Source organism: Aphis gossypii, chromosome 1 (assembly GCF_020184175.1).
Source record: "Aphis gossypii isolate Hap1 chromosome 1, ASM2018417v2, whole genome shotgun sequence".
NCBI classification, from domain to species: Eukaryota; Metazoa; Arthropoda; class Insecta; order Hemiptera; family Aphididae; genus Aphis; species Aphis gossypii.
This window is the reverse complement of record NC_065530.1, coordinates 75553181-75566911: the sequence shown is the minus strand read 5'-3', so window position 1 is coordinate 75566911 and position 13731 is coordinate 75553181. Positions and strand designations below refer to the sequence as shown.

General features: G+C 25.1%; 1 protein-coding gene across 1 annotated transcript in view; it reads left to right on the top strand.

The window, feature by feature from the left end:
- The window catches only part of LOC114123821 (uncharacterized), a 71822-nt gene that overhangs the window by 46415 nt on the left and 11676 nt on the right, over window positions 1-13731 (top strand). Inside the window, exon 5 of the mRNA XM_027986925.2 lies at window positions 7880-8015. Within this exon, the coding sequence (XP_027842726.2) occupies window positions 7880-8015 (136 nt within the window). The remainder of the gene's footprint in view (window positions 1-7879; window positions 8016-13731) is intronic.

Here is a 13731-nt window from a genome sequence, read left to right as displayed (position 1 = left end):
AAAAATAATTAAAAACTCTTTGGATAGAATACTGCATGTATAATTATATTTAAAATTATACAATACGGAGGCGATAAATTTATTGGTTACAGCTTACATTATGTATATATTATATATTTGTGACTATTTCATAGAATACATTAAATTTAATATAACATAGTTAAACGAGTATATTACACATTTTTTTTTTTTTAACTGCATAAGTTAAAACTATATACTTCAGTATTTTTTTTACCACCTGTCTGTATATTGTTATTTAAATGATGTTACAATAAAATATGTATATAGTATACTAACATTTTATTATATAATCGTGATATCAATAAACGCGGATTCATGTGGTCGGATTAAACTTAAATTAATAAAGTTGACCGGTTTAATGATTGAAACGTGAAAATTTGTATTTTGTGTAATTAATCACAGTATGTTGGCCTGAGCTCATCGACAAAAAAAGAATTGAAGATTCACAATATAATGTCCATTTAAATACTATTATGTGTAGTAAATTTTTGACTTTAAAATAAAAAATATTTATTTTAATTATTTTTAATTGTTTAGAACGTACGTATTATAAATCTAAACTGTAAAATTGTTTAGACTAAACAACAAATTATTATAAACAAAACTCTGTAGTTAAGGTTTATAAGAGTTTACCTTTTAAATCATGTACCGTATTACCGTACTTTTTTCTGACATATCAGAAATAAAAAAAAATTGCACATGCCATCTACAATAATTTTAATCATGGTATAATATTATATATTATTATAATCCAAATTCATAAATTGAATAATAAAACTAATAAAATTTAATTGACAAAAAAAAAATAAACTTTTGCTGCGTGGAAATAGCATATTTTTATTAAAATCTGCCAATGATGAAATACGTTTTAAAAGATGATTTTAAATTTTAATATCATATTATATTTATCTAACACTATACTGTATATAGGAATACTAAAATAAGTTTGTTTGATGGTAATGTAACATTAATATCAACATTAACTAAATTATTATTCATCAAAATAAAAGAAACTGTTATTATTTTACAAAAACCACAGACTTAACTTGTGCCATTGAATAGCTAAATATATAATTTAAATTTTTAGTCAAATTTTTATTTGTTTTAATAAATCTAGCATTTTTACTTTATTTTATGCTCTAATTTTCATATTTGTCTTAGAATAAAGATAATGGATAGCGAATTTTCAAACCTGTATCGAAAAATAAAAAAAATTCAACAGAACACGCAAAATTATTTTAACCATTTTTATATAATATATATTAACTGAATACAGTACAATTCAAAAACAGACTTAGTATTATAATTATTTTATTAATTATAAAATGGTGTCATATTGATTTTCACACGATAACGCAGGAAATAAATATATTTAAAATGGAAAAAATGAAGGCTATCGTTGTATAAAGTAAATAATTATTTCGTTCTTCTAATGGAATAAAATATGAAACATATTTATATATATCATTATGAATTGTAGTAAATCATGAATAAGATTGTCACATTTTTTTATAAAATATTATATTGTTATTAAAGTTTATTATTAGTTTTTACCGAGTATTTTAGAGTTATATAAATATATATATTTTTTTAAGATTATTGAGTATAGTCGAAATTTGATTGAATTTCCTGATGAAAACTTAATACAGATATTACATGGTCAATAAAATACATAACGATGTATATAAAACATATACGTAATAATTGTTATAGCTGAAAATCAAATCAAAATAATATTTTATAAAAAAAATATATTGAGCCGTAGATATAGAGATATTATAGAACTAACGACGATTTGATTATTATTATTATTATTATTATGTGCATTAAAATAACTATATGAAACTATAATAATAAGTTATAGCAGTACAATATTTCGCCAAAAGAAAGTTATATCAACAATAATAATAAAAGTATGATGTCCAACATATTTTACATTAAATTTTATTATATTAGTTTAGTCATTAAAAAATTATATAAGATCATGATTGATATTATTTAGAAGAATACTATAAATAATTCAATTTTAAATTATGATCTTTTATTGGTATAATCTTCACGTAACAATTATGTTAATTATCTTTTTAATTTTTTAAATAATTAGATTCAAGATATTATAGCACACAAGTAAGACATATTTATTTTAATTACACAAACTTGACGTGTATAATAGACTATAATAACTTATAAGTTTATAAAATATTACCGCTATAGCTACCTAATATTAATTTGAAATTACATTATAACTTTAACTTTATTTTGATTAATTATATGATAAAAGTGGTTTTAAAATACTCAATATGCTATTTATGGTAAAAAATAATTAATACTTAGAGTGTAGTCGGTGTATACGTATTACATTTATAGATTTTAATAACCACTATTCGTGTATAATGTATAAAATGTTATGTTGGCTGTTTAGTAAACCATGAATGGTTTATTATTTAACAGTCTCTTTTAAACTTAAAACAAAAAATAACGGAACAAAGTCAAAATAAAACCACGAAATCAATGCTTTTTTTTTACATTAATTAATTTAGAAGTCCAAGTGAGTTTATTTCATTTTTAGACATGTTTTTGAATACCTACCATAGATAATTTGCAGTTTCAAAATCCTAACTAACTCATAATTATATTACTATCGCTGTTGGATTGCTATACTTCAGGAAGGTAAGCTTTTTCGTTATTAAAATGTTGACTGAGCAACCACCATTTTTATCGACTACAATGAAAAATTATTGAAAATGTTAAAACAACAACTCAAAGCTCAATCTTCAATATTGGGTAGAGTAAGTATAGTTTATTATATTCTGCATATGACTACCCTTTCTGGCCTAAGCAGTAAGCAAGTCAAGTGGTTTGCAAATATAAAATGGTTTAAATTTTGTACCCATATTAATTATTAAACAAATAATATATCTATATATATATATATATGAGTGCTTTATATCGACGAATGCAGGTAGATAGTGATAAATAACAGCATTATATTGTTGTATACACTATACAGAGTTCACTAAGAATTCTTGCCCACATATTATCATTTAACAATAATAAGAGTTGAAAAATATGAATTCTCAGCTAAAAATTAAAAATTTATATAAGCACAAGATCCTCCTAAGTATTAAAAACTTCCAGAATTCGAAATTGTAATCTTTAAGTGAACATGATTAGTGAATCACCTTGTATATGATTTTAAAGTGGCATCAAAGTAGATTACCAGTTACAAAATAATACAAACTAATGTCAAAAATCTAAAATTAAATAAAAACGATGTTTGAATATTTTAAGGATAACAATATAATATTATAATGATTCTAAATAGCCAATGGGTACCGTTATAATATTTATTAAGGAAATCGGCTAAAATTGGAATCTTTTTTTTTTGTACGAATGAATATTTATAATATTTATTTGATAAGTATAATCTATGTATAATATATATATATATTTTATAGCAAATAAATAAAACTTATATAGTATAATTAAATCATAATATATATTATGGCTGTTATATTTTCTCTATTGATTAATAGGGTAACAGAATAATTGTCAGACAAATCGTGTAGATTTATGACCGATTAACAATACCGGGCGATTACACACTATTAACTCCGATCAACATTTTGTAATTACTGATCCAGAATATAGTGTTATTATTAATTACTGAAATATTTTATCTATTTTAGAATTTCCACAATAACTATACAGTCTAAAAGCGCGCAAATATAAACAATATATTAATGTTAATTACATACCATTGTATGTAATAATAAACGGTAACAATAATAAGTATGTAGTTACAAAAATGTTAAATAACAACATAAATACCTTCTAAGTTTTAACTTCCCAAATTAATTATTTTTACTAAAATTATACTGAAATATATCTATTATAGTATTATATAATCACATCCAAAAATTTTTATTTACAGTTTCTGCGGATCAGCTATGTTTATCAAATAATTATTTCTACTTTTACGAAATAATCAACATTCTAATTGAGTCAGTATATTATACATTTTTCTCATACCTTAATTACACTTGAGTCATGAAAACATTGTTGCAGCTAGTATAAATGAATGACCGGGAAAATATTACTAAGAAATAAAACAGTTAAAAAGTGTATTATTTTAATTTTTTATTAAAAGTTTAAGTATTAAAACCTACCACTTCATAGATTGTTAGAAATGTTCAATAACTTCATACTCTCATAAATGACGTAAGTAAAAAATGTATAACTATTTATTAAGATTATACATTTTTTATTTATCAATGTTGTAATACCAAATTCCATTGAATAATAACATTATTATTATTATATCATAGTATTTTCAAATCCTTAAATGCAAAACAGTATTATAAAATATGCAATCCCATTGAGCCTTAATATTAACATTTCCCTTATTTTAAATATTATACTTTACAAACTGTTATGACAAAACAACGTAATTTATTACAATAAGTATGTAATTTATAACCAAATTATTTTTTTTATTCTAGTTTTAAAAGAACGTCACACCAAGGCTTGTTATAAATATATAGATAGGTATATTTTTTATACAAATAAAAAATTTACATATTATAGGAAAAACATGTTCACTCAAATCTACTTATTATATAGATATAATTATAGTTTGAAATAGTTCTATAACGAAAACACTGATAAAGTTAATTAATGAAAAATAACATTTTTAGTGTAAACAATTTTTAGAACATTAATTCATGAAAAAAATTTGGAAATCTGAAATAGATATGAAATTTCTATTTGGTGTCATATTATTCAATTAAGTGATAATAATATTCAACGAAATCGCTAAACGATACCCTTCATAACTAATATTATTGTTTTCATTTTTATAAAATATGTACCTACCAGGTCTAAAATCATTTCACAGCCATTAATCTGCATTAATGTTTCATAATTGTATCAAAATATAAATTAAAAACATCATCCTATATCGTCATATCAACCTATACTGGTTTTACAAAGATGCGTTTTATGCAAAAACTTTTTTACTACGCGCTAAACATCTTTTTCGGGTAATAAAACAACCTTTCTATTAATTGAAAATTCGATACAAGTGATGAGTTTATTCTAGAATTTTTTTAAAAAATTGTGTAAACAATTATTAATCATACTACTGCAGTGGACACCTAAGCATATATCTCACCTTAAAATAAAATAACTTGAGTTTTAAAAGAAACTCTTGAATTATTTTATAACTTTTTATTAAATCTAAAGACCAAAAACTTTTAATCAATATGAATTTTAGTTCTTTATAATGTGATATGATTTTGAAAAAAAAAATGTAAACCATACTTATACTTAAAATAAATAACTTCTTAAATATTTAAAACTGTATTTTTATACTTAAATTGTATGAAATATTCAAATAAATGTTGAGTACAATACAACAAAATCTAAATAACAATCAAATTTTAATATTATTTTCTAAAAACAAAATGTTGGTCTAGACATCATGCTTATATAATACATTAATCGTTATAAATTACAGCTACATTCATAAATTCTACGTATTTTTATGGTATTATATAAATGTTATTATATTTTTTAGTTATAATTATTTTAGTAAGTCATGACATTTTTAGTTTTAAAACTAAAAATTTAAAACTCAAGAATAAAATTAAATAATCATCTATAACATAAAATATCTCAAAAATTATGTATAGCAGTTTAATTTTTGGACCTGAACGATTTTGATCATATCAGAGTGTATTACTTTTTTAACCTAACCTAACGGTAATGAAGTTGCTTTTTAGTTTTCTTTATTATTTATTATTATTTTATGATAAATTAATTTTGAATACAAAATTTATAAAATTGCACTCGTTAATAGTTCTCATAGTTACATTTGCCCAAATCCTTATTAAATTCTGGGGGTGCTATTAATAATTATAGTAGGTAGGTACCAGGTATAATGGAATATAGCGGAAAATAATTGAGGGTGCTAATTTGTATTTTGGGGGTGATAAAAACCCTTAGCACCCCTGGGATTTGCGCCAATGCGATAGTTAGCATTATTGATACTAAATATCTTTGATCCCAATATTTATTTTTATTTTTTTGTATCAATTATTTTTATTGATTTCAAAATTATAAACTATGAAATTGGCTTGCCTGAAGATAAGGTAAATGAGAATATGTTCATTTTTTCAGTATAGAAGGATTCTATGATATACTCTGTTTATTGGAAAAACGTCATAAGCTTTGTAGAAAATTAATAATTTTAAGTCGTGGTGTAGCATAATTAATATATTTTCATAGTGCAACAGTAGGGCTTGCATAAATAATCGTTTAAAACTTTGTTTGAAACAAAAAATACATAATGTATATTGTACATGGAAAGCTGGAATAATTTTCTATACCTAGTTAAAAACATACTATTTGAGACATTTTAAATCAATTAGATAGTGAAATTTACCCAAAATTATAATAGGTAACTAATAAGTTATAACTAATAACTATTATAATACTTAAAAATAGAAACACGATAATCATAGAGCACGTCTTTGTTCAGTTTGTTTTATTTCAGTGGATATCAAAATACATTCAGAATCAATGTAGATATATTTTTATTAATATCTTCTATTTTCTCATACATAAGCTATATATATATTATATAATATTGTTTTTTAAAATTGAACTCTTGAACGATGATTATAATTTATATTTAATAGGTATCGTTTCAGTACATTAATGTGATTTTTTAAGCCGTTGGCATTAGGTATATTGAAAAAGTTAGAGGGAACTTATTTATGGCCAATTTACTCGTTTTCCATAATATCTAATAAATTACACTATAGCAAACAATGCGATAAAAGGATTGATTAAAAATGTATATATAAATATAATAAATAATACATATTATTACCCATTATGAGGGTTATCAAAATGCATCGTTACGTCGATATATAATAATACACTATATGCATTTAGGTACATTATATGTAGATTATTATAGGTGCCCGCCCGAAATCTATTTCTATGTAAATAACATTTACGTTTAAGACAGCAACCAAAACACTTCGACATATTCGCATGCGATTTTACAGACAGGAAAATCAAAATGAAAAAAAAACTAACGATGTCCCATACCCGTTTCGAAGCAATAGCTATTGTATATATTTATATTATATTATGTATACATATAATGTTATATATATAGTATATATATATAGAGGTACGACAAATAGCAAACTTATTCGGAAGAAAAAATATACAAACCGACCGTACCGCTGAAAATATAAATACGAGGTTCGTTGGTAAATCCGTTCATTTGTATTGGTGGGAGTTTTTCTTTCCTTTGTGTATTTTTAAGTTTTAGGTTTTAACAGTCAGCAAACTTTAGAAGTAAAACACTTCTTTGAATGAAATCGAAGACGTGGACTGGTTATTTTTTTTCAAATTTAACATGCTTCTCGTTTTTATACTATGCTGCATTGCTGCAAAGTCTAAGATTATTATTAGCTCTAAACCAATTTTATAACATCATTTAAAATACTGAAAATATAATATTTGTAACAGACAATGCACAAGCTTAAAATATATGATTTATCTAGAAAACGTACTATTTACTATACATATTATAAATTCTGATGCAGATAACACCTATCAAGAATAATAAATATTATACACAATATATGTATATATAATGAATGGTATCGAGTGATACATCAAACATATTCACTTAAATTTTAACATTTTAATAACAAATTAATTCACATTGTATATATTATTTAAGACATTTTTAATTGAAAATTCCCTTTTTCCTGTAAATTATTTTTGATCATATAATATTTTTAAAAATATTGTACACTGTTATATTATGTTGCAGACTTTCTGAAGTATACAGACTGTTATCAGGTGATGAACTCGGACTGGGACTTGTGTACCTCAACATTCATGTCATTGGTGAGCGAAGAGATGAACAGCAACCAGTCGGAGGATGCTAAAGTTTTGAATCTGTGTTGGTAAGCAGTACTTCGAACATTTCAAACACTATATTATAATATGTGCTTGTTGAACAACTTGTACTCAATACCCACCGTATATGAAAATTGACAATATTATGTCCAAAAATTCGTCATTTTCTGTTACTGTTTTGGTCTAAGAAAATTACAAATCATCTACCTATTTGAGAGCCATATTTAGATAGACCTTAAAACAATTCATAAGTACAGTAATAGTATATATATATAGTCATATAGTAATAAGTACATAACAAATATAGCTGTACAGCGTTAATGGAATTTGTATATTTTCTAAAGAAAACAAAATTTTACCATTTAAGCCGTTTAAATTTTATTATATAGTACACAGTTTATTAATAAATGAACCACTTAACTAATAATTTTAAGATAAATACGGAGTTTTCTGTAAAAAAAAGTTCCGATTTCAAAAAATTATAACTGAGCAGATTTTGGTCGTAGTGCAATCTATCAGTTTTAAAATAAATCAGATGAATCTCTAATTGTTCCACCTTCACCAACAGCTTTGAGAAACTAAGAGGAAAAATCAAAAGAGCCAATGGATAAGTTCTTCTGACATGTTATCCAGTGTTTTGAACGAGTTTGGTAATCGTTGCAACATCATATGATACAATATTTTGAAAAAAAAATGATAACCTATAGTTTCAATAATTAGTGCATGGTTTAATGTTGAAAGGTCAATACTTTTTTACCACATCGACTGCCACAAGGGTAATCTCTGTAAGCTCCTCGATTGACATGCGAGTTAGTGCAAGAGTCGTGGAGGTTGTCAGAGAGCAGTCGTAATTTACTCGAGGGTCGTGCAGTTGTTGCACAACCCAATTATAATATAACTATAATCCATATTATATTATATTAATAAAAATTAATTTGTGGGTGTGGGTGTATGTGGGTGTGTGTGTGTGTGTGTGTGTGTGTGTGTGAGTGGGTGTGTGTGTGCATGTGTGTACCTATATTTTAATTTTGCGTTTTAAATAGGCTGGCATAGAGATTTAATGGCTCACAAAAAAACAAATGTATTTTGTTGATATATATAACTTTATTATTCGCAACAGAACATGAAATAATAAGCTAGTTGAATATAAATTTTAATTTGTATCTTATATATTTGGTAAAATAACTCAAATAATAGTATGACCTGTGAATTTTATATTAAATGGAGTTTAAAAAGGAATAAATCTACAAACATCTAATTTATTATGAATAACGCTGTGTAGAATCAGGTTACATATTATATAACATAATATATTACTAAATAAACATATTATAAATAAATATTTGAATTTTAATGTAAACATTTTATAGTCAAATGAATAACTACATGTATTAACTACCTACTTAATATTTTTGGTTTACTTAATATAATACAATAGTTGAATAATATAATCACAACATTATATCTAGTATTAAAAGATCATTTTTTTTTCCATGTAGAACAACTTGCAAGTTAGCCGATTGACTTTAACTGTAAATCTATCTACTTTCACGTCTTTGGATAATTGAGACTGTCAATTTATTTTTGATTTGTTTTATTTAATTTGTGACACAACTAAGATAATAAATTAGATTTGAGTCACTTCAAGCAAATAACCACTCGGTTATTTTAACTCTATCGTTTCAAACGTACGGACAATGATTTTCGAGGGATGTAAAAATGTTGTGAGTGGATTCCTCGACCCCTCCCTCCTCTTCTATAGTAGTCCCCTGAATCTGTGATGGCAATCATAATACCATATAAAATGACTATATTAATGCACTCAGGTATAAACCAGTACTATATTTTATGTCACATAAATACCATTTAATAACACTATATATATATATATATGCTTATTATAATATATTAAATTGTCATCGCGTGGTAATATTGTTATTATACAACGGAAGAAGCAGATGTCGCGTAACAACGACTAATCTTCCGCGCCCTTCCGGTCGTAGACCGCGATCTTTACAGATTATTATATATACATATATATTATAAATAGTATATAGCTTATACATAGTTTATAATATATGGTATATATGTACACCCAGCACGTGTTATAGTCGCATCCTTATCCATCCTACAATGGCAACACTACACGCTGCATCGCTCATCGTGAATACGCGTCGCGACTGGTAACAATAATAATAATGGTCTATAATATTATATTAATATTTGCGAGAAATATTCTCATACAGTAATATATCGTGTATTATTGTCGTCTCGTCGTTCGATAATTATTATATAATATGATATACAATACGAACGCACGCGTTTACCACGTGACACTATATTAAATTATACATTATACATTATATATGACATATTATGGATGCGTGCGGATGTGTGTGGCGTATTTGTACCCAGGACGGAACAAAATTGGTCGTCCAGATTACCCGTCTATGATAATACGCATGCATGATGTATACTGAGTGTTTATTTTAACGGCAAACGTCAATCGATATCTCTGAGAATGTTTAAATGATTTACATGTATTTGCACTCTGCAGTATATCTATGTATCTTTTATTCGCTGTTCGCGCCCGCATTACAGTATTGTAACTCAAGTAGATAAACTTAAACGTCTTTGACACGAAAAAACAATAATCATAGTATGTGCTAAAACCCCATTTTTAGGACACGCGAAAAACATTTTAAAATTAAATTTCCAACGATCTACAGAATTTTTTTTTTAATTTTAAAGCTATACGTATATTTAATCTTATTTTGAAAGAAAAAAATCAAATCAAAATGCAATGTTTGAAAAAATAATGCTTACATTTTCAAAGTTTTTCTGCGTCGGGAGATTCATATTATATCATTATGTCCGGCAAAATTGTTAGGTACAGTATTCGAGCACTCGAGTATTAGTGTGTTACAACTTCACAACTCACCGTGTATTTTTTTTTTTTTTTAATATTTAATAACGCTAAATTGATAATGTCAAATACGAATGTTCTGTAAAACACGTGTAGGTTATCGCATAAGAGATTCGATCGCAAAATTTAGTTATTTTTAATAAAAATTTAATACATTTATATTTATATTTTATACACTATAAATTACATAATATTTATTTGTATCCATGTATGTGATTTTTATACATTTTGTCGTAATAATGCAAACACTTCATTAATACAATCATCTGCTTATCTTATATCATAATATAATATCTGTAAAGCAATTGGTTTAAATAATATAAAAGCTAGATATTTTCTTAATTTCAATCTGTTTTACCTTCTCTCACTTTTCACAATAATATGTATATGAACGCATTAATATATGCCACATTATTTACATCGACTTATGAATTATTATTTCCTAATGGTGCACTATTGTACTTTTTAACGAATTACAATAAATACCTATTGAATAAATAACGTTTATTTTATTATGCACGTTTGTAGAACGATATTATTGAACCAAATCGGTTAAAAAATAAAATTGTCTTGTATAAAGACACTAGTTGTCCACTACCCCTAACGCCGTCGTTAAATATCATGGAACCGAGCACTGGCGTCTACCGCGTCCGGCACCGTCATGACATTTCATGGCCAAGCAGACGATACTACATTATTATTTATTATTTACAAATCGCTGAAAGGAAATAAACGGATATTAAATATTTGTTTTTTGTAAATACGTCTCGGGAACAAAATATTATTACCTACGTTATTGCACAGCATGTCTTTAATATGCGTCTTTTATTTGCAGACGATAAAAATGTATTGCATTGTTGCGCTTTGGTACGATCAGATATGGAATGTATAAAAGTATGGGTTTACCGTTCTATAAATAGTAGTAATTTTTTGAATAAGTCCTTATTTTTTATAGAGAAACTTAGTACTATAATCTTGAGTAGCAATGGATAGAAAAGTATTCTGGTGATGGGTTTTTTTTATTTCATTTTAAAACTAGGTAGAAATCATAAATGCAAATATGTTATTAGCGAATGGTCAATTGTCATGATTCATTAAATAATATTTATTTAAATGGTGTTTGTTTTTAAAATTACCTAAAATAAAATAATAAAATGATAATACCATATTTTATATATGGTGCTTACTTTTTAAAAATATATTATATACATAATGCAAGGTCTACACGTTATTATTATCGTATGGTGATTCAAAATGTATTCAAGAATAGCCTGTTGTTTGTCAAGTTTTGCAGATGATCAGGTCAAATCGACCCTATCATATAGCCTGATATAGCTATATTCACAGTGTGTGTATAAAATAATAACTTCACATTTATGTAAATATATTGACAATTTATTCGTTTATAAAATTACGTATACGTAACGGTATCTCAACTAAATCATTACAGCCTCGCAAAAGGGTGCTTATATTATATAACGTGCGACTATATTATCATACCATATACCGTTCATATTATTTTACGATTTATTTTCATACTCATACTCCTCCAGTGATTGCATACTGTCTGGGATAAAACGTCGTGTGACTGCTGTTGCTTCCTCTATACGCTCGTTTTCAACATACATCTATAAACTGCTACGTTTTTAATGTATTTCAACTACTCACTCGATCATCACAATATGTATACACAGGTTTATATTTCATGTAATAATTTTAGTTTTCGTTAGCACTTGCTATAACGTATATCAAATTAGAATTTAACTAACTATTGAAAATTTCCAAAACTACACCAATCAATTGAAATATTATCGTAAATTATTATAAAAGTAATTACAATTATGTTTATTTTCCTCCATTTATAAAAATAAATTTAAAATATAAAATATGTATATGGTTTATACTTTAAATCAATAACTTTTTAAAGTTTGATTAGGTTATAATATACTTATATCAATATGTACCATAAATGTTGTGATGGTCCATTGATCATTAATTCTATTTGCGTAAAAAACTGTTAACTTTATCGTTTAAATTTGTTATTGGTTTATCAAGCAAATATACATTTTATTATTTTGTAGGCTCAAATATATTTTAATATTTTTAACAATTTTGTATTTTATAGAATCAGAATAAAATTGTAAATTTATTTTTACAATAGTTAACCAATTAATTTCAAAAATGCAATTATTTGTCTTAAAAAAAAAATGATGTATTAAAAACGTGAACTCCTAAATATCTGTGTCTTTTTAAGCTCAACAAACAGATAATCAAAAGCTAAGATATCAAAACGCTTGTAAAGTCAAATCTAACATTATTGCCCTTCAAAAAGAAATTCAAATTAAAAAATACATTAAGATTTTACCTGTACTTAAGCTTCAATAAAAATCCAATGGAGATCGTAAAGAGTTTCATTTAAAGAAGTTTTAGACGTTTTACTTTTAAGCGAAATCATTATTTCACTATAAAAGAATATTTTAAACATTTTAAGGAATAAATTATTTTAAATACGCACGTATTATTATATTAAAATATACATATTAGTTCTTACAAAACTGTATAATAGGTAAAATAAGTTCATAAATTAAAATAAAAAATAAAAAAAATCGATGAGACTTCTTGGAGATATAATTTTAATTTCGTTCGAAGCATGTAATTACCGTCGAAAGATAAATAATTCTGATAAAATGGTTCCTATCTATTTATAACAAGTATAATATGAGTTCAAATATAATCGACCCGTTTGTTTTATTACAATTTAATTATTTACGTTCAATCATATCTCTTTTAACGTTCATCATGGTAGTTATTATTGTTTAAAATTCGAAAGCATAGGA